The sequence below is a fragment of the Dendrobates tinctorius genome, unplaced genomic scaffold (assembly GCF_039654945.1).
Source record: "Dendrobates tinctorius isolate UK_male_01 unplaced genomic scaffold, ASM3965494v1 ptg000083l, whole genome shotgun sequence".
Lineage (NCBI taxonomy): Eukaryota > Metazoa > Chordata > Amphibia > Anura > Dendrobatidae > Dendrobates > Dendrobates tinctorius.
The window spans coordinates 22,839,169-22,860,559 of record NW_027361751.1 but is presented as its reverse complement, the minus strand read 5'-3'; the positions used below and the strand labels follow the sequence as shown (position 1 = coordinate 22,860,559).

Sequence of the window (21,391 nt, the reverse complement as noted above, 5' to 3'; positions counted from 1 at the left end):
ATAAGAGAATATTCGCTCGTATGACCCTAGCCTAATTCACATTTGTCAGTGTCTCTGGCTCTCTATAGGCTATCAAATATGTAAGAAAACATAGAAACCAGTGAACTCTACCTTCCACTCAATAGTAAGTCTTTGTTTTCCTGGTGATAACTTTTCAATGGTGACAGTGATATCCGGGGCTCCTAATAATTCTGCAATGAATGAAAACAAACAAGTACCGTAATAAAGCAATGCTAATTGTAAAGTGAAGTTCATTTTCACATAAAAAGATCTTAATGCCCCATACACATTAAATGAACAGCGGTAAGCGCAGCTGATGTTGGACTATCCGACCATCTAATGAACATTATCATCACCAAATTCCTAACATGAAGGGAAAGAAGGATCAGGCATGCTGGAGTACAACATGCCCAATCTTTTATTTTGGAGAGTGTTGTGAATTCTCTTGCTCGGAGTTCTGAGCCGAAGCTCCCTCTGCTCCCTCTGGTGGTTGCTGAGAGTAGTGGAGCTGGTCAGGTGGATGGAAGTTCCCCACCTGACGACGATAATTGGAAACCTGGGATTACTGGCTGGGAGCTTATAATTGAGCTGGCTGCTCTTGGAGGTTGCTGGTGATTCCCTCAGTGTGCATTTGGAGCTCTTTTGTCCCCTGCCTGATCTGCATGGTTCAGCTAAGTGATTCTTGGGCGTATCATCTCCCATCCCTGTAGACTGTGAGCCCTCGCAGGCAGGGTCCCCTCTCCTTATGTACTTGTGTGTCCCTTGTCTTACACATGTTTATTATACTTGTCTATATTTCCCCTTTTCACATGTAAAGCGCCATGGAATAAATGCGCTATATAGATGCATAATAATAATAATAATAATAATCCTTTGCATCTAATCTGGATGTGTTTTTTTTTGCTTTCTGTTTTGCTGCTAGGGTTCAGCGTGCTCCCTGCTGGGGGCAGCGCTGGGCCCTGCTTCATATGTTGCAGCTTGTTCAGTCCCCTGTTATGTTAGTATCTTTTTGTTTTACTGCCAGTTTATGCCAGAGTGCCGATCTAGCCGGGGTGAGATCGTGTGATCTCAGGTTTTTTTGTATATCAGTAGTGTTGGACTTTTTCAGGGTTTTGTGCGTGATTGCAGACAGTGTCTTTTCTGTCCTGTCCTGTCTAGACAGCTTGGGCCCCACCGTTTGCTCAGTCTGTTCTCTGCCTGTGTTTGTGTCTCATCTTGTCTCACCGACAATATATGTTTGGGGGCTGTCTATTCCTTTGGGAATCTGCACCGGGGCACTTTAGATTTCATCTTTCTGTCTTTAGGCTTAGTTGGTCCTCCGGCTGTGACAAAGTGTCTAGGGCATCGTAGGAACACTCCACGGCTACTGCTAGTTGTGTGGATAGGATCAGGGGTCTGCAATCCGCTTAGTTACCAACGTCTTTGGTCTTCTGGTCGCTTAGCCTGTTCCTGCCATCCTCCTCGGTGACCCATTCATAACAGGAGAGTGAAAACAAGTGTCTGGCAATTACACTCCAGTCTCTCCACTGAAAATAACATCTGTTTGGTGACGCTAGATGTTAATGTAGTACATTATACAGTAAGTCCCGTGGTAAAGGTTAGAGGCAGCGCAGGTGCAAAATAATGATAAAACCACTTGCACACCTACCAATTATGAGTGGGTGGTTGTCCTGTGTGACTGATGCCCTAGACAAGTCTTACCATGTGCATTTATAAAACTAGGCAACCCCCATGGGAGGTGGTTGTTTTATCAGCACTTGTCCAGCCTTTTATAGTAGGGCCTGCTACATCCTGCAGTGCGTTAGTGCTGTGACCAGGTATTGGTATGCATGGCTTCCTTTTTTCTGTAAAGATTTGCAATTCCACCCATACCGACTGGTACAGTTTTCTAAAAAAAATGCTAAACAAACATGCTTGACCTGTTTTTCCTAAACTCATTACTTCTTATATATGACCCCTTGATAATGGAGCTATCTTAAGAGTGCAGTTGAAACAACCCTATATGTAGAGAGGATGACAAAGTCCTTACCATGTGGAACGATGGTCTCACTTTCCCATTTGCAATGAAAACAGAATTCCTTGAAACATCTTTGCTGCATGATGTATGTCTCTTGTAATAGTGCTTCCGGTAATGATATATTGGCCTCCAGGTGTGTTACATTAATCTGTTGGCAGGAAAAGTTATTTTGAATCATTATTCATTAGTGTCGCTAATAATTATAGTAAATAAACATGGCCCTGGACACGTTTATTATGGACCTGTCACAGGACTACAACTTCATTTAATTCATTTTGTCCAGATCCTATGCATTAGCTCTTGGGGCAACAGGTGACAATGATGTGAGCTGTCTTCAGCACCCACTGCCTGAGAACAGCGCAACTGTGCCGGATTTTCTCAGACGCGGGTACATGTGATACTGATGCAACACATGGGAAGCACACAGTTTCCACACGTATGAAACACACGAACACATATCTCCGACACAGGTTTTTCCAGTAGTGGAAATATCAGGACGTATGAAGGAGGCCTAACACAGCTTTAGATAAATTTGTGATCAATATTTGAGAGAAAAAGGCCTTTCGTGTACATAGAAAAAGTATTAGATCTTTGAGTTCAGGTCATGAAAAATGGGAACAAAAACAAGTGTTTATATTTTTGTTCAGTGTACAGTGTGGTCAGCCACTAATTGTGCAAGTTCTCCTACTTGAAAAGATGAGAGAGGCCTGTAATTGACATCATAGGTAGACCACAACTATGAGAGTCAAAATGAGAAAACAAATCCAGAAAATCACCTTGTCTGATTAGGCAAGATTTATTTTGCAAATTATGGTCGAACATAAGTATTTGGTCACCTAAAAACATGCAAGATTTCTGGATCTCACAGACTTGTAACTTCTTCTTTAAGAGGCTCTTCTGTCCTCCACTCATTACCTGTAGTAATGACACCTGTTTGAACTTGTTATCAGTATAAAAGACACCTGTCCACAACCCCAAACAGTCACACTCCAAACTCCACTATGGTGAAGGCCAAAGAGCTGTCGAAGGACACCAGAAACAAAATTGTAGCCCTGCACCAGGCTGGGAAGACTGAATCTGCAATAGGCAAGCAGCTTGGTGTGATGAAATCAACTGTGGGAGCAATACTAAGAAAATGGAAGACATACAAGACCACTAATAATCTCCCTCGATCTGGGGCTCCACGCAAGATCTCACCCCATGGGGTCAAAATGATTACAAGAGAAAGCAAAAATCCCAGACCAACACGGGGGGACCTATTGAATGACCTGCATAGAGCTGGGACCACGTAACAAAGGCTACCATCAGTAACACACTACGCCACCAGGGTCTCAGTCATTATTGCCCTCTACTCCTCTTTGGTCAGACCTCATCTGGAATACTGTGTCCAGTTTTGGGCACCACATTTTAAAAAAACATCAACAAACTGGAGCAAGTTTAGAGAAGAGCGATCAGAATGGTGACCGTTCTGCAAACCATGTCCTATGAGCGGTTGCAGGATTTGGGAATGTTTAGCTTGCAAAAGAGAAGATTGAGAGGAGACTTAATAGCTGTCTACAAATATCTGAAGGGCTGTCACATTGTAGAAGGATCATCTTTATTCTCATTTGCACAAGGAAAGACTAGAAGCAATGGGATGAAACTGAACGGGAGGAGACAGATTAGATGTTAGAAAAAAACTTTTTGACAGTTAGGGTGATCAATGAGTGGAACAGGCTGCCACAAGAGGTGGTGAGTTGTCCTTCAATAGAAGTCTTCAAACAGAGGCTGGACAGACATCTGTCTGGGATGATTTAGTGAATCCTGCTTTGAGCAGGTGGTTGGACCAGATGGCCCAGGAGGTCCCTTAGAACTCTACCATTCTATGATTCTATGATAAAGCTGCAGGATATCTATCTATCTAGTCCATCAAAAAAGAATGCAGCACACCATAGTAGTTTTCAATAAAGTGCTTTTTTTAATAGCCCATATGGCTATGTGCCCATGCAGCAATGTTTCGGTTCAATGGGTGTGAACCTTTTGGAGGAGTCTTTCAGTAAGGTACATGTTGGCGGAGTGTGTAAGGGAGAATCCTATCCTGCCTGGAGGTTGGCTGGAGCTCTGACCTGGAGAACACAGTACGGAGGCCGGCAGTGGTGTGAACTGCAAACAGTGAGTAAAGCTTTGGAGCCGCATGCTCTGGTGTCCTCCAGTTATTCCAGCACCGCTACATCTGGGTAACATCATCCATACCATTCTGCGCCTCTCCTCATCCATTGCACCTACACTGCCCTGGGACTACAGCTCCGCCTGTGGGGAGCTATACCATCTCTGCTGCAACACACCATCAGTCCCAGCGGATCTGTATGCAGCGTTGGCTTACCATCTTACTTGCCAAACACCATGGGTGGCGTCACGAACTACCTAATAAACTTTAACACCATTAACATCACCGCCATTGATATTGGGCGCCCAGGGCCACGGACCGGGTCACCGCTGCTGTGACACATTCCCGCCTTGACACCGGCCCGGTACCGAGTACCCCCGCTGCCCTGGGTGTGCGAGGGCGACCCAATTTTGGCATCACGAACAGGATGACGAGACCCGATGCCATCGGGTTCTGTGTGCCTTGGATTTACAACTTTTGAAAATGTGCAGAAGACCAAATTTAATAGACTGTAAAATGGATATTAGAAATGGCCGCTGGCGCGGAGAAGAAGGGCGTGAAGAGATGGGAGGTCCTAAAAAAAGACCGCAAAGAGTCTTGGGCCGTCCCTGCCTGAATTACTATGTGACCGATGCATGGCCCACCCCCTGAGGGGTTCGTATACTGGCTTGGTATGGAGGCGTTGGAAGAAGACGCCGTCCCCGGAAGGAGGGGCAGAGAAAGCCAGTGGCGAGCAGAAGGGCAGAGCAAGAAGAAGAATGCCAGAACGCCATGATGAAAGCAGATCAGAAGAACAAGGGGGGGGAAGCCACTCACCTCTAGGCCGCCTCTGCGGAGGCTGCGACCGCTGATTCATCCTCAGCTGCGTCCGCCACCACCTCACAACAGATATTGTCATTGGGTGAAGATACATGAGGGCTGTGGAACAGAATGGAGGACCGGGACTGCGTCTCCGCCTGGACCGGGCGCGGTGGCACCGGCCTCCACCGTCAACCCCAGCTGAGACCGGCCTGGTCCCGGCACGGATCCAACTGCGGCCTACTCCACCAGTCACTCCGGGAGTTACGGCTGCTGCCATCTACCACCAGGAACCGGAGCCGGAACCGCGGCTGGAAACGCCAGGTATGATCGCTACCCCCGGTCTGACCCTTTGGGAGCGGAACCCACAGATAGGAACGGGCCCACTGACCTTCGCCGACGATCCCCGGCTGCAGTGCCTATGGAGGGGGATGATCAAGTTGTTCCCGGCTGGCGGCCTCAGGCTGCGGCACCATCCCCTGAACTCCCTATGGAATTGGAGGGACCCATATCCCCGCAGACAGTAGAAATCTCCATGGCCCTTTCCCTGGGCCCCACCAGTCCCTATCCCTCTCTATGGGAGACTGAGTATATGCGGCTAGCAAGTAGTCAACGGGACGATGATACCACCTCTGAGAACAGTTCCAGTTCAACTTCCAGAACCCCAGGAGGGGATCACCAGTAGAAGAATTACAATTTTCCAAATTTCGTTACCCAGGAGGGTTTGTTGCACGAGTTGTGCCTTTGCTTTTTGTTCATCATGTTGCCCAGTTTATGATTGGCAGCGTTGTTTTTGAAATGGACCTGTGGAGATCATGAACTGTGTGATCCAAAACTTTCTTGTAAATAGTTTGCACCCCTTTGGGTGCTCTCTCTTGGTTTTACGTATAAAGAGACTCTTTGCGAAGATAATGTTTTTGCATGGACACTTTTCGAAGAATGATGTCTACCTCAAGGGACACTGCAAGAAATCCCGGCTGGGAGCGGTGTTCAGCACCTTACAAGAATTTTGAATGTTTTATGAAAAAGTATTTGATAATGTTGTGTCTTGTGAAAAGTAAATGTCTTTTATAGAATATTTGATAGAGAATTAGAAAAGTTTTTAGATAGACTGTGAGAATTGAATAAAGACTGAAGAATTGAAAGTGACAGGTGACAGGCCAAGAGTAGATGGTCAGTGTCTTGCGTCCAGTAGAAGAAAGAAAGAAAAAGAGAATAATTGATAGAAAATGTACTAAAGAAAATGTGTTGAGTATAGCACTTTGAATTTGCACTTAAGTAAATTTTTGATACTAAGATAGGAAGTTAACCTGTTTGTAACGTTTAAGAAATGTGCCTCCTACATTAGGAAGATTAGATAAGTATTGTTGAAAAGCATTTAAAAATGTTTGTGTGTTCCTGTATTGTACCTTTTGTTGTCTTACAGCCCGCGGATGTGCTGTTTAACGGGGGGGGTATGTGGCACCCCTGAGGCTTCAGTCACCACAGAGGTACTGCACCTTCTCCTAAGGTGTAGTGCCCCACCATCCAGGTAGGGTGGGAACTCCTTTCCGCATTCCAACACCTGCACCCCACACACAGGATAGTTCAGCAGGGACCCATCCATGCTTTATGCTGGAAAGGTCATAGGGTGCCTTTTGTGGTCCCTGGCTTTGTAACACGAGAGGTGCTGGGGAGGCGAGTGGAGTTAGATATAAAAGAGTGGGAAGAGTGAAAGTTAGTGGTTAGTTGGTTAGAGGAGAGAGATGAGAGAAGATGGGTGTCTGAGGGAGGTGCTGCAGCAGGTCCCAGTGATCTGGGCTGCTGGCACAAGAAAGACCAGAGAAAGAGGCTGATAAGATTGATAACCTAACCCTTTTTGGCTGAAGTTGATAACACCCCCTGATAGAACGATTGATCAGCTACGTTGCTTCGTCTCGTCCCACCCCGAACCCCGAAATATTAATGTATTTTGGGATGCTCTTAAAGCCCATTTACGGGGTTGTTTATCCTCTACAATTTCTCACATTAAGTGAGTGACATCGGAGGAGGATGGCGAGATGGAGCGACGTCTGAAAGACTCGGAGGCAGCCTATATATCAGATCAATCTAACAGTAATAGGATAGAATGGCTGACCGCTCAAAGGTTATATGCTCAATACACGGACACCAAGACGAAACGTAAATTATTTTTTGCCCGGCAGTCTTATTTTGAGATGGGGAATCAGGCGAGTAAGTTTCTGGCCTACTTAGTACGACAGCACAATGCAACCAAGACAATTCTACAGATCCGTGATTCAGATGGTACATTGGTCTCCTCAACTGAGGAGATACTAAAGTGCTTTTCTGACTATTATGGCTTATTGTACAATTCTAAGACAGATGTGGATGGTCCAGAGTATTTGGACTATTTGTTAGATATAGAGTTTCCCATGCTAAGTCCTTCCCAACAGGCCTATATGGATGCTGAGTTTACTCTGGAGGAGGTAGAGGATGCCATACAAGGCATGGCCTCCGGGAAGGCCCCTGGGCCGGATGGATTTCCTGTGGAGTTATATAGAAAATATCAGGATATACTGGCGCCTCTTTTGTTGACAGTGTTTCGTGGGATTTGGGAGGGGGGATGCATGCCGGAGTCTTTTTATGAGGCCAATATAATAGTTCTAAAAAAGGAGGGGAAGGACCCTTTGGATTGTGGATCGTACAGGCCTATATCACTAGTAAATGTGGATTATAAAATTTTTACTAAAATTTTAGCCAAAAGAGTAAATACCGTTATATTGGATCTTGTACACCCTGATCAGACGGGTTTTATGCCGGGTAAGAGCACATCCACAAATATCAGATGTGTCCAGTCAGTGGCCCAATATAGTTCTCTGGTACCGGATAATAAATGGGCATTGGCATCACTAGATGCGGCCAAGGCCTTTGACTCACTTGAATGGCCTTTTCTCCGTGCATGTTTGCAGAGATATGGATTTGGCGAAAGATTCCAAAACTGGGTCAATGTCTTATACATGAAGCCCAAGGTCCGGGTCATCGTAAATAGCTCCATATCTGAATCATTTTCATTGCATAGGGGAACCCGTCAGGGGTGTCCTCTTTCCCCGGCCCTTTTTGCTCTCGCTATTGAGGCGCTGGCAATTCGTATAAGATTATCCCCTGATATCGCTGGTGTAGAGATAGTGGGTTGGACGGATACCATAGGCCTATACGCTGATGATATGGTGATATTTATGGACAAAGCAGAGGAAACCCTGACAAGAGTGATTACTACCATAAATAAATTTAGTAAATATTCTGGCCTTTACATAAATTGGGATAAATCTGCTTTGATGCCTCTTTCCCATGCTCCAATGCCACGACTTGAGACTCTCTCCCTGCTGCCCATCGTGACTAGTTTCAAATATTTGGGGGTTCATATCTCTAAGGGCAGTAAATTTGATCTACAACTCAATATACAACCACTGCTGGAGACGGTTAGGGGTAAATTTGCGATCTGGGGTAAGCTTCCATTGTCTGTAGCCGGACGTATTAATTTAATTAAAATGATATTACTCCCCAAGCTTAACTACTTTCTTCAACATAGTGCGGTGGTGGTGCCCAAATCCTTTTTTGCTCATTTAAATTCCCAAACCACATCCTTTATTTGGGGGAAAGCCAGGCCTAAACTAAAGTTGACCACTCTACAGAGGCCCAAGAGGGGAGGGGGAGCAGCATTACCCAATTTCTTTTTATATTATCTAGCTGGACAGGCCAAGGCCTTAAGTGCATGGATGCCTGGAGGCCACCTCCCGAATTCTGAGAGTCATCTTCATGCTGCAGGGACTGGTTGCCCACTAGGTATTTTAGAAATGAGGAAAATAAATGTCCTGAGACTGCTGCCTCTGCTCCATCTAGCACGATCAATATGGAGACAGATTAAGGGGGTGGTTGGATTTGGCGATGTTATAGCTGAAATGCCCCTGTGGAATAATGACTACCTCCCGGTGCTGCGTGAACATCCGTCTGCCGAGTTCTGGGTTCAGTACGGTGTCTCTACGATAGGTGATCTATACGATCATGGTACTTTAATATCCTTTGAGCAATTACAAGTCAATCGCGGTGTCCCGAGATCCCAGTTTTTCCGTTATCTACAACTAAGGTCAGCTTTTCAATCGCATATGAGAAATTTAGATATGAGTGATGCCATTTCGTCTCTGCCCTTGATAGGGATCCTCAAGTCACAGGGCCCTCAAGGTCTCATCTCCTCTCTATATACATATACACTCACTGGCCACTTTATTAGGTACACCTGTCCAACTGTGTGTTAAGACTTAATTTCTAATCAGCCAATCACATGGCGGCAACTCAGTGCATTTAGGCATGTAGACATGGTCAAGACAATCTCCTGCAGTTCAAACCGAGCATCAGTATGGGGAAGAAAGGTGATTTGAGTGCCTTTGAACGTGGCATGATTGTTGGTGCCAGAAGGGCTGGTCTGAGAATTTCAGAAACTGCTGATCTACTGAGATTTTCACGCACAACCATCTCTAGGGTTTACAGAGAATGGTCCGAAAAAGAAAAAAAATCCAGTGAGCGGCAGTTCTGTGGCCGGAAATGCCATGTTGATGCCAGAGGTCAGAGGAGAATGGGCAGACTGGTTCGAGCTGATAGAAAGGCAACAGTGACTCAAATTGCCACCCGTTACAACCAAGGTAGGCAGAAGAGCATCTCTGAACGCACAGTGCGTCGAACTTTGAGGCAGATGGGCTACAGCAGCAGAAGACCACACTGGGTACCACTCCTCTCAGCTAAGAACAGGAAACTGAGGCTACAATTTGCACAAGCTCATCGAAATTGGACAGTAGAAGATTGGAAAAACGTTGCCTGGTCTGATGAGTCTCGATTTCTGCTGCGACATTCGGATGGTAGGGTCAGAATTTGGCGTAAACAACATGAAAGCATGGATCCATCCTGCCTTGTATCAACGGTTCAGGCTGGTGGTGGTGGTGTCATGGTGTGGGGAATTTTTTCTGGGCACTCTTTGGGCCCCTTGGTACCAATTGAGCATCGTTGCAACGCCACAGCCTACCTGAGTATTGTTGCTGACCATGTCCATCCCTTTATGACCACAATGTACCCAACATCTGATGGCTACTTTCAGCAGGATAATGCGCCATGTCATAAAGCTCGAATCATCTCAGATTGGTTTCTTGAACATGACAATGAGTTTACTGTACTCAAATGGCCTCCTCAGTCACCAGATCTCAATCCAATAGAGCATCTTTGGGATGTGGTGGAACGGGAGATTCGCATCAGGGATGTGCAGCCGACAAATCTGCGCCAACTGTGTGATGCCATCATGTCAATATGGTCCAAAATCTCTGAGGAATGCTTCCAGCACCTTGTTGAATCTCTGCCACGAAGAATTGAGGCAGTTCTGAAGGCAAAAGGGGGTCCAACCCCTTACTAGCATGGTGTACCTAATAAAGTGGCCAGTGAGTGTATGTTGTCAGTGGGGACAGAATGCACCATAGACTCCGTTAAGAAGAAATGGGAGAGGCTCATTCCTGATACACGGGATGAGGAATGGGAAGAAATTCTGGAGTCACCAATCTGGGTGTCTCCGTCTGCCAACAACAGGATGATACAATTGTACATTATTAATCAATCATATTTGACCACAATTCGACTCTTTAAGATGGGCCGATATCCGTCATCGGAATGTTTGAGATGTCATTCAATGGATGCAGACTTTATTCATATGATTTGGTGCTGTCCTGTTGTTGTGCAATTCTGGAGAGGGGTGACGTCGTTATTAACATCCTTGGTACAGACGCCTGTTCCCCTCGAACCGCTGATATGTTTGTTTGGAGTGTGGGATGAGGAGACGTGGGGTCATTATGTTGGGATTTTTTTACGGGAGACACTGTTCATGGCACGAAAGATACTGGCACTACGATGGATGGGGAATTCACCTCCTTCTCTTGGGTCCTGGATCACTCTCGTAAATTCGATTATCCCATATGAAAGGACACTGTATCAGAATAGAGGGTGCCCAGGTAAATTTAAAAAGATTTGGGAGAGATGGAACTCCTCTCACTTTACCTTGCAGAGCGGAGATGTCGCACAATAAACTGCTTGCTATATAGAAGTAGGCTGCAGAATAGTTAATGTTTTAGTAGATGTCGGTAGAGTTTAGAAGCCAGGCAGGTTTTATTACTGGTACAATAACATAACACCATTGTGATTCAATTGATATTATGTCTGCTTTATTTACATACAGTTGATGCACATATTATGCCTCATGTCTTCATGCTAATTGTACATATCTATTTTGTACTAGGCTTAACATTTTGCACTGAATGTATGTATTGTAAAACTGCTTATGGTTTAATAAACGAATTTAAAAAAAAGATTGATAACCTAACCTTCCATAAGAGAGATAGAACAGATCGGAACGAAGGAGAACAGAAGGACGGTGGGAAGCAGGTTGAGAAAGAGAGAGAACCCTTCCAGTCCAGAGAGTGCAAAGGCCGGGGCCCAGTCCCTGAGGTTGATTGGATCTTTATGTCCGGCAACAGACACCGGAGGAGTAGTGAGCCGCTAACGTCTTGCTCCCATCATAGACTTGGGACACAACAGCAACTGAATAGAGAGCCGGGATGCAGTGAGGAGTCCCCGCAGCAGGCTACAGCTGTCTGTCATACAAGTAAAGACTAGGAACACCTAGAGAGAGGCATTCCAGGGTAACTAAGTATTGGAGTGCTTCGCACCTAAAGGCGCATTGGAGGAGTCGTTCAGTAAGGTACATGTTGGCAGAGTGTGGAAGGGACAATCCTATCCTGCCTGGAGGCTGGCTGGAGCCCTGACCTGGAAAACACAGTACGGAGGCCGGCAGTGGTGTGAACTGCAAACAGTGAGTAAAGCTTTGGAACCGCATACTCTGCTCTCCAGTTATTCCAGCACCGCTACATCTGGGTAACATCATCCATACCATTCTGCGCCTCTCCTCATCCATTGCACCTACACTGCTCTGGGACTACAGCTCCGCCTGTGGAGAGCTATACCATCTCTTCTGCAACACACCATCAGTCCCAGCGGATCTGTATGCAGCGTTGGCTTACCATCTTACTTGCCAAACACCACGAGTGGCGTCACGAACTACCTAATAAACTTTAACACCATTAACATCACCGCCATTGATATTGGGCGCCCAGGGCCACGGACCGGGTCACCGCTGCTGTGACACATTCCCGCCTTGACACCGGCCCGGTACCGAGTACCCCCCGCTGCCCTGGGTGTGCGAGGGCGACCCATATACACAATCCCACAAGTTCAGTCAGTTAAAGCTGTACGTTTTTCTCACAGCACGCCAGCTTCCTGCAGACTCCCAGTTCAGAACACTCACAGGAAAAACAGCCCCTCCCCTCTCATAGCTGACAGAACAAACCAAAACAGTCTTATTGCAGGGAGAGCCGAAGGTCCCATTGCTCTAGCCAAGGGGGTTCTGTCTTTAAAGTGGCAGTTTTTCTCTACTGTCCATAGCAATGCCATCGCCTTACATATTTACGATCGTTCTGTGCACATGAAATTGAGACCATATCCTGTTTTACCAGGTTATTAAGCTAATGCCGATCGGCCTCACATAACAGATCAGTGGTCCTTTAAAAGCTGTAACTGACAAATGTAAATGCACATTATATCTAAGTACCTGATCCCACGATGACTTCTCACAGCCACAGCTCGTCTCGGCAGGCTTTTATCTTCTCCGGTCTTCTGCAGCACATCTCGAACAGTGCCCTTAAAAATACCAGTATCATTATAATGTTCCTGAATAAGAATAACCACCCACACTGTGCCCTAAATAAGTCCTATGTTGTGTGCCTAAATAATACCCCACATTGTGCTCCCTATGCAAAAAAAATTATCCCACACTATCTCACTTAAGATGCATGGTCTCCACACTAACTTCTCCTATAAAATATTCCCACCACACTGTCTACCATTGTGAAAAATGTCAGTCACAGCACCCCATCATAAACATAAACCATCAAACTGGCCTTTCAATTATGAATTATACTCAACAAGCCTTTCTCACTTATGAACTATAATTTGTACATTGGCCTCACTCCATACAGCCCCCTCTTTACTGCCCCCTTAATGTTGTCCTCACTCCATACCCAGCTCTCCCCCTCATGTTCTCCATACCGAGCCCCCTCATGTTCTCCATACTGACTACCCCCTCATGTTCTCCATACCGAGTACCCCCATCATGTTCTCCATACCATACACCATCCTCATGTTCTCTGTACCGTGCTCCCCCCTCATGTTTTGCAAATCATGCTTCCACCCTCATGTTCTCAATACTGTGCTTCCCCCTCATGTTCTCCATACTGTGCATCTCTCCCCTCATGTTTTTCATACCACGCATCGCCCTCCTCATGTTCTCCATTCCATCCACCCCATCTCATTTTCTCCATACTGAGTACCCCATCATATTCTCCATACAAAGTCCCTCTCCCGATCATGCTCTCGATACCATGCTCTCCCTTCATGTTCTCCATACCATGCTCCCACTTTCATGTTCTCCATACCGTGTATCTCTCCCCTCATGTTCTTCATGCCTTGCATTTCCCTCATGTTCTTTGAAGAAGAGAACATGAGGATGGTGTATGGTATGGAGAACATGATGGGCGGAGAAAGTGGCCTCTCACACTGTCTGCCCTACTGCATTGACACTGTTTGAGTGTGGCTGAACTCAAGCAATGCCATATGCAAGCGCAGACATGCGGTCTAAGTCCAGGAAGCTCTTGCTCTGGGCATGTGAGCTCTGTCAATCAAAAGTAGGAGAAGGCCTCAAAGTGCAAATTTAGTGTGTGCAATAGTTAAAGCCACCAGCCATTCGGCGCATGTAGCCGGCGTATGATGTCATTGTCATTTGACGGCGAGTGCGCACCTGAAACGCCTAGAGATCATCGCCACAGGAGAGCGGCCAGGTAAGGAAAAAGTTTTTTTTATTGATAGCGGCAAGCTGCAATATGTTTCACCAGCAGGATGGGGACACATGGACCATGTGTCTCCATCTTGCCCGGGGCAGAATGGAGACACGGGGGCAGGATGAGAGATATGGGGCAGAATGGGAGACAAGGGGCAAAATGGAGACAGGGGGCAGGATTGGAGACACGGGGGCAGGATTGGAGACACGGGGGCAGAATGGAGACACGGGGCAGGATGGGAGACACGGGGCAAGATGGGAGACACGGGGCAGGATGGGAGACACGGGGCAGGATGGAGACACGGAGGCAGGATGGAGACACGGAGGCAGGATGGAGACACGGAGGCAGGATGGAGACACAGAGGCAGGATGGACACAAGGGGCAGAATGGAGACAAGGAGGCAGGATTGGAGACATGGGGGCAGGATGTAGACAAGGGACAGAATGGAGCCAGGGCAGAATGGAGACACAGGGGCAGGATGGGAGACGGGGCAGGAATGTGGGGCAGGATGGAGACAGATGGTGCAGGATCATGGGGCAGGATGGAGACAGATGGGGCAGGATGGAGACACATGGTGCAGGATCATGGAGCAGGATGGAGACACCTGGTGCAGGATCACGGGGCAGGATGGAGACAGATGGTGCAGGATCATGGGGCAGGATGGATACGATGGAGACAAATGAGGCAGAATCATGGGACAGATGGGGCAGGATCATGGGACAGATGGGGCAAGATCATGGCACAGTTGGGGCAGGATGGGGAGATCATATGGGGCAGGATAGGACATCATATGGGGCAGGATAGGAGAGCATATGGCTGGAGCAAGGAATGAGACAAGGATGGGGGATATTATTACCATAGGGGCTAATTAAGGGATATATCATTACTGCAGTGATGTACCGTATTTATTTTATTTTTTGAGGGTACTGTTTTAAATGGGGGAGGCAGCCCTGTTACTGTGCAGAGCAACACTGTTTCCTTTTTTCTTCATCTGGTGTAGTTTAGAATTTGGGAAAAAAAATAAGTCATGTGTTCTGCAAGCGGTGCTCTAGATAACTGTGTTATTTCCTGCAGAGACGAACCCTGGATGGAATAAATGATGGCTGTCTGTGCTGGAAGAAGATAAGTGAAGATGAAGGACTTCACCTAAAGACGTCACTGGTGAGTCTGTGTGTTACCTGTACACTGACACTATAGACTGTATACTATATACAGCGGTCCTGTGCACAATGTCACCAGTGATCACTGTATTACCTTTACACTATACACTATATACAGAGATCCTGTGTATAATGTCACTGGTGATCCCTGTATTACCTGTACACTGACACTGCATACTAAGTAAAGATCTCCTGTGCATAATGGCACTTATGGTGATATTAGTATTGTGTTTTTTTATTACTGATCAGTATTGTGGTATTCAGTCACTATGTGGTGGTAATATGTTGTCTGGCCATGGTGTGGCGGTATTTGTTCCTTGTATGTGCTATTATTTGGTCACTATGTGATGGTAATATGTGGTCTGGTCATGGTGTGGTAGTACTTGTTCCTTGTATGTGGTATTATAGGTCACTATTTGGTGGTAATATGGTGTCTGCTCATGGTGTGGCGGTATTTGTTCCTTGTATGTGGTATTATAGGTCACTATGTGGTGGTAATATGGTGTCTGGTCATGGTGCAGTGGTATTTGTCCCCTGTATGTGATATTATTGGTCATTTTAAAAATTGAAAAATAAATTAAAATATACCTAAACTGTATTGGATATTTTAACAATTGTTTAATAGGTTAGAGTAGAGTAGGGCCCGGCCAAAAGAGTGTACCTTGTCATGGTGGCGGCTTAAAAAATCTTTTGACTGTGGACAGTTCGAGGGGTGGAGGCGGGGCTGGTGTGGAGCCTGGGCAGAGTCTCAAGGGGGCCCCAAAAATTCCTAGTGGCAGCCCTGAGTGTGATAAACACTATGTCACCAAACAGCACAGTGAGTATCTGTAGCCTTCTATACAGGCCCACTCACTGATTCCAAGATTGTAGAAACCGGTGATGCTAATTAGTGGACACACCTTGATTTAACATGTCCCTTTTGTCACATTATTTTCAGGGGTACCATCATTTCTGTCCAGGCCTATTTCATGAGTTTTATTTTTTTTAAAATTCTGTGGAAGCATGGTTGAAAAGCAATGTCTCATTTTCATTTGTTCATTTTCATAGATTTTTGATTTATTATTACTTTTGTTAAAGTCAAGTTTTTTCTGTGACCATTGTGGGTTTTTCGGTCATTAAACAAGGGTTACCAACAATTTTGACCACGTGTGTATTCTGACCTCAAGGATTATATTGCAAATTATTTTTACTACATCATCACCACTATTAAAACAAAACAATAACAAATAAAGCAAACTGCTTTTTTCCCCATCATTTCACCATACTTGGGATTTTTTTCCGTTTTTTATAAAAAGGAATTAATGTCCTTTAAATTTACAACTCACCCTTCCAAAAAAATGTACCCTCATAACCTGAGCAGACTGAAAAATAAGTAGGCAGAAATTTACGGCTCTACAAAGAAAGGGAAAAAAATTTGAAAGAGCAAAGCGAAAATCAAGAGGTAGCACAGTTATGAACGGGTATAGGAGCTGAACAAAACATCTGGACCTGTTCAAAAGAAAAGTATTTTTTCTTCGAATCTCTAAATGTCATAAAATTTATTTTATTGGGACCTGGAAAATGTCAGCTGACATATCTCTCAGTTCCAGAATTTCACTGATTTTTGATGCTCCCAAATATGACAATGACTGTTCCCATCACTTACTATGTGCCACTGAGCTGACGTGATTTCTCGATATCTCACTTGTGCTATCATATCAATATCCAGCTGAATTCGTAACCGTAAGAAATTTCCCGAGTGAACTGCATGTAGAATGTTGGGAGACTGACAATTCTCTAGAATAAAAAAATATGTATAAAAAATAAATAACCATACATGGACTGTGCTTCTAATTCTCACATTATAGATAAACGAGCCTCTGCTCACTAATCACAATGACCAAATAGCAAACATTTAAAAAAATCGGTGAGCTGCGAATACTGACAATCAATAAATCAAATATATGCGGAGACATACATAATTGCTAATGTAGGAATACACATGCTCAACATCTGCTCCTTTCAAACTCCTCTTAATTGCGATCATACAATGAGGAGTATGTACCCCAATTAGACAATTATCTCCTATCTTGTGAATAGGTCATAAATTTCATGTGTAAGAAACCATTGAAATTTGACATAATTTGGCAAATTACTGTAATTGTCAAAACCGCAATACACTGTAAGGCCAGGCAACCGTACTAAAATTTAGGCCACTCATGTCTGCAAATTGCAGACATGACTGGTTCTGTGTGGAGCAATGTGTGCTCGACCGCATAGGGGACAAGTGTAGTGACTTTGTGGAGTCTATAACTAACCATGAATAAGACCCGCTGAGGTTGAAAAGCGTTGGTTATACCACCTGAGATACCATCTACTGTCATGTCCGTTTATTAATTTTTCATATATGTATTTTGAAGTACAGTCTTAATTTTTTAAAAAAGAATTTTTTCAATAAATGTTTGTATTTTAATATTAATCCAGCACTGGAGATTCTCTTTCCTTGTGGTTTGCTTCGACAACGCCGTAATTCAGGCAGCTCCATGCGCTTGGAAGATATGGATACATATTGAAGATCGGGTGAGCTGACCTTTTCCCCTACCTTTTTCTCCTGTTATTTCTACTTACATACACTAGTCTGTTTCGTAAACTAGACCAGAATAGTGCATGCTAATATTTTCCCAACACAGGCCATTGGTCCATATGAAAATCAGCCATGAACATCGGCACACAGTTGTGGTAGGGGCTGGGCTTGGGGGGTGGACCACTGCTTACCAGACGAGGCACAGATGAGACGGAGAAAGGATTCAGGTGTAACAGTTCCAGGTTTATTTCGTCGTCCTCCTGACGACCACTGCCACGCACCGCAGCCGCCTGTACAATTCTCTGTTTCTAGGCCCGGGTACCTTTTCACCTGTCTTTTAGTCGTGTTGGCGTCCCTCGCGGATCCTTCGCTGGAGCTGTCCTAGACCCATCTACCGCCAGCGCTTCACCTGCCCGAGGTCGCCGTCCAGTCGGTACTCCCGGGGCCTCACTTGTCCTGCGGTACGTCACCTCACCTGTCCTGCGGTACGACGTGTCAGGGCCACCCCCCTGACTATCCTCTCTGTCAGTCCCCTGGCCGAGCTTTCTCCGTTCTCCGTCTTCTCTGCTAAGCTCCTCCCAGGAATGAACACAACTCGAGCCCCGCCTACTTCTATTTATCCCCTCTCTCACAGGGGAATTCCCCTCCCGGGCTCCTATCTCCCCGCCCCCCATGACTAAGCATATCCTGAAACATAAGCTGATGTATAGTCCTGCACTACTCTCCCCTGCCATCTTGTGGTCACTTCTCAGTACTACACCCTCCTATCCTGCCTTTCCTAGCTGTCACCCTTCTATCCTGTCAGTCTCCATCTCTGGTGTACAAACCGTCCCCTCCTACTGCCAGTCACGTCTGTCCCTCAAGTCACCTTCCCTACACAGTCAATAATGCATTTGCGTGTGGTCTGTGGTGCACACAGACAACACATACATATAATATACTTGCCTGAATGACCTCTTAAAGTGAACCTGTCATCAGGATTTTGCTAAGTAAACTACAGGCATTGTAATGTTGGCGTTGTTACAATGATTAAAATGATACCTGGTATGATTAAATCCGTCTTGTGGTTCTTGTGTAATCAGTGCTAGAAGTTTTCAGTTAATGAGATGCTCGTGTTCTGGGGCGGGACTGTAGGCAGGAAACCAAAAAAAGACCTGCCCACAGATCCGTCCTGAAGCACAAACAGTCTGTCTCTCTCAGTCTCTATGATGTGGAACATGTTTGTGCTTTGGGGTGGGCCTGTGGGCAGGTCTCTTTTTGGTTTCTCTGACCTAGAGCACCAAGATAAGAAACGCCTCGGTAAACAGTCCCGGCATCCACATCATTCGGTTGTTTATTAATCTCAGCTATATATTTACTTTTGCCAATGATGACGACAGCGCCCCCCTTGTCAGCGGGTTTTATCACAATGTCGTCGTCATGGGTAAGTTCCTTCAGAGCTAAAAACTCATCCCTCGTAATGTTTGAGCATTTAAAACTCCCCATAGTACTGTCTTTCAAATTATCTACCTCCATTTTCACGGCTTTAATAAATGCATCTATAGCCACAGAATTAGTTGGAGTAATAAAATTACTCCCAAATCTTAATCCCACACTATTCAAGTTAACTCACTTAATTTAATTTTTCTGGAAACCTCAGTATTATGGAACCATTCCTTGAGTTTAATAGCCCTAAAAAAAGTTCTAAATCCACTTGCAGTTTAAACCAATCCGTGGGTGTACACGGGCTAAAGGATAATCCTTTACTCAAAATTGAAATTTGCGGTTCAGACAATACCTTTTAAGATATATTTATCACCAATTCTGTTCCTGCTTCCTTAATGTTGCCTGTCTCTGGGGCTGAGACCTGTTCTTTTCTTGTTAGAAAAGAACAGGTCTCAATCAGAAAATACATCATTCATAAAGTTTTGAAATACTGCTGGTGTATTGGTTAACACAAAAGGCATGACAAGTTTTTCGAATAGACCTCTGACGTTAAAAACACTGTTTTACAATCATCATCACCCTTTCCGGATGTGTATTAAATTGTAAGCTTCTCTAAGATCAAGTTTAGAAAACCATTTAGCCAACGAAAGCTGATTATTAAGGTCGAGGATGAGTGGAAGTGAATATGTATTTTTACCGTGATCTTGTTCAGTTCTACAGACCTAACGCGAGCAAACTACCTGCTCCAGGGAAGAATACAAAGCTGTCAGAGATTTCGACAGACCTCTATGAAATGGACACCTAAGGGTTGCATCATTCCACTGAACCTCAGTGGACCACTGTCGAATTCAAGACAGTAGTCCTCAGCGGGGCTAGTGCCATGTTCATGATCCTAAAGCATCATAAAAGGGATGAACTGAAGACCATTCTGGGGTTTGTGGGGACAAAGAAAATGGCTGAGGGCCCCCTCACAATAGGAACATAAAAATTCCCACCCGCTGGGACTCATTCCCTGAAGACTGGGGTTGTAAGGTAAAGAATAGCTTACAACTCTCCCTGAACACTGTAAACAGGTTTTTTATCAGGGAGGGCCACTACTGGCTCAGGGGAGACTAAAGCCCCCGACACACATAACGATGTCCCAGCAATCCCACCAACGATCCGACATGGATGGGATCGCTGGGACATCGTTAGACAGCCTCAGCGATCAGGACCAGCGACGCTGGACGCTGGTTTCTAATGTAAACGTCAGGTATCCAGGAGCCGCCGGCAGCCACCACTGTACCGCTCCGGTCCGCAGCAGGGGCCGAGCCTCTGCTGGCCGCGGACTCCCCGTCGCAGCCGATTGCTGCGCAGGTGGTCTGTGATTCGCCACCCTACATCGCTGCCGCTTGCCCCAGTCCAGGGACTGTGGTCCATCCGTCCAAGGACTCCGCCGGGGCCGGTGGGGCTCCAGTGTCATCAGCGCGCCGGAGCATGCGAAGACTTCGCCAACGCCTCAGCAACTGAGCCCAGCAACTACTACGCCAAAAGACCACCATCCCGAACGGCGAGGGACGTCTGGACAGCTAAGTTGACTATATATTTACGGACCGGTAGTCGGCCATACCGTGGCCCTATAGTGACTGGCGGATACCGCGTTCAGCCCTGCACACCTGCAACCTGCTTATACATGCCTCATATGGGCCTTTGGCTACCGGTCTCAATACAAACATCTCCCACAGGCAAACTGCTTCAACAATTCAGTGAAAACCCCCCTTTTTTGCCCTATGGAACATATTGTTTCCAATTGATTTACCAGCACAGCACCCTGAAAGGAGAGCTGGAAGCTCACCATACACCTGCACCATATTTTGAAGCAGGTATTCACTAAAAATACTTTATTCGTGGACATACGTTGGTTCATTCCACCATGATAGCAGTCGGACTGACGAAGGCCAATGTAGGCCGAAACGTCTTTTGTAGGACTGCACACAAATAAAAACTTCATTTATAAAGGATCATTCAGTTGAGTGCCAAGTTACTTTATTATTTGCTTGGGTCTGGGTAACCTACTTGTGCACCTTGTGGTAGTGCCACGCTATACTTGACACTGGTGAGAGCAGGGCGGCTGCGGGTAGCGGGGAACATGCCGCAGCCGCGGGCTGGAGCGAGACGGCAGCGGCCACGGGCGACCGCGGGTAGGCCGCAGCCGCGGGCTGGAGCAAGATGGCAGCGGCGGCGGGCGGCCGTGGGTAGGCCGCAGCCGCGGGCTGGAGCGGGGCAGCAAATCTCGGATGATCGCCCTGGCGCCGTCCCTCTGGAGTCCTCAGTCGGCGTCTT

General features: G+C 45.9%; 1 protein-coding gene across 6 annotated transcripts in view; it reads right to left on the bottom strand.

The window, feature by feature from the left end:
• LOC141097159 (interleukin-31 receptor subunit alpha-like) overlaps positions 1-21,391 on the bottom strand; it is a 183,062-nt gene that overhangs the window by 147,352 nt on the left and 14,319 nt on the right. For 3 of the 6 annotated variants that reach the window (XM_073584208.1, XM_073584207.1, XM_073584213.1), the window contains 3 exons: positions 16,727-16,857; positions 2,030-2,165; positions 112-191 (listed from right to left, as the gene is read on the bottom strand). In XM_073584208.1, the coding sequence (XP_073440309.1) occupies positions 112-191; positions 2,030-2,165; positions 16,727-16,777 (267 nt within the window). In that variant the 5' untranslated portion in view covers positions 16,778-16,857. Of the gene's footprint in view, positions 1-111; positions 192-2,029; positions 2,166-12,636; positions 12,726-16,406; positions 16,474-16,726; positions 16,858-21,391 lie in introns of those variants that run through there. The other 3 variants (XM_073584212.1, XM_073584210.1, XM_073584209.1) reach the window with 3 other exon arrangements.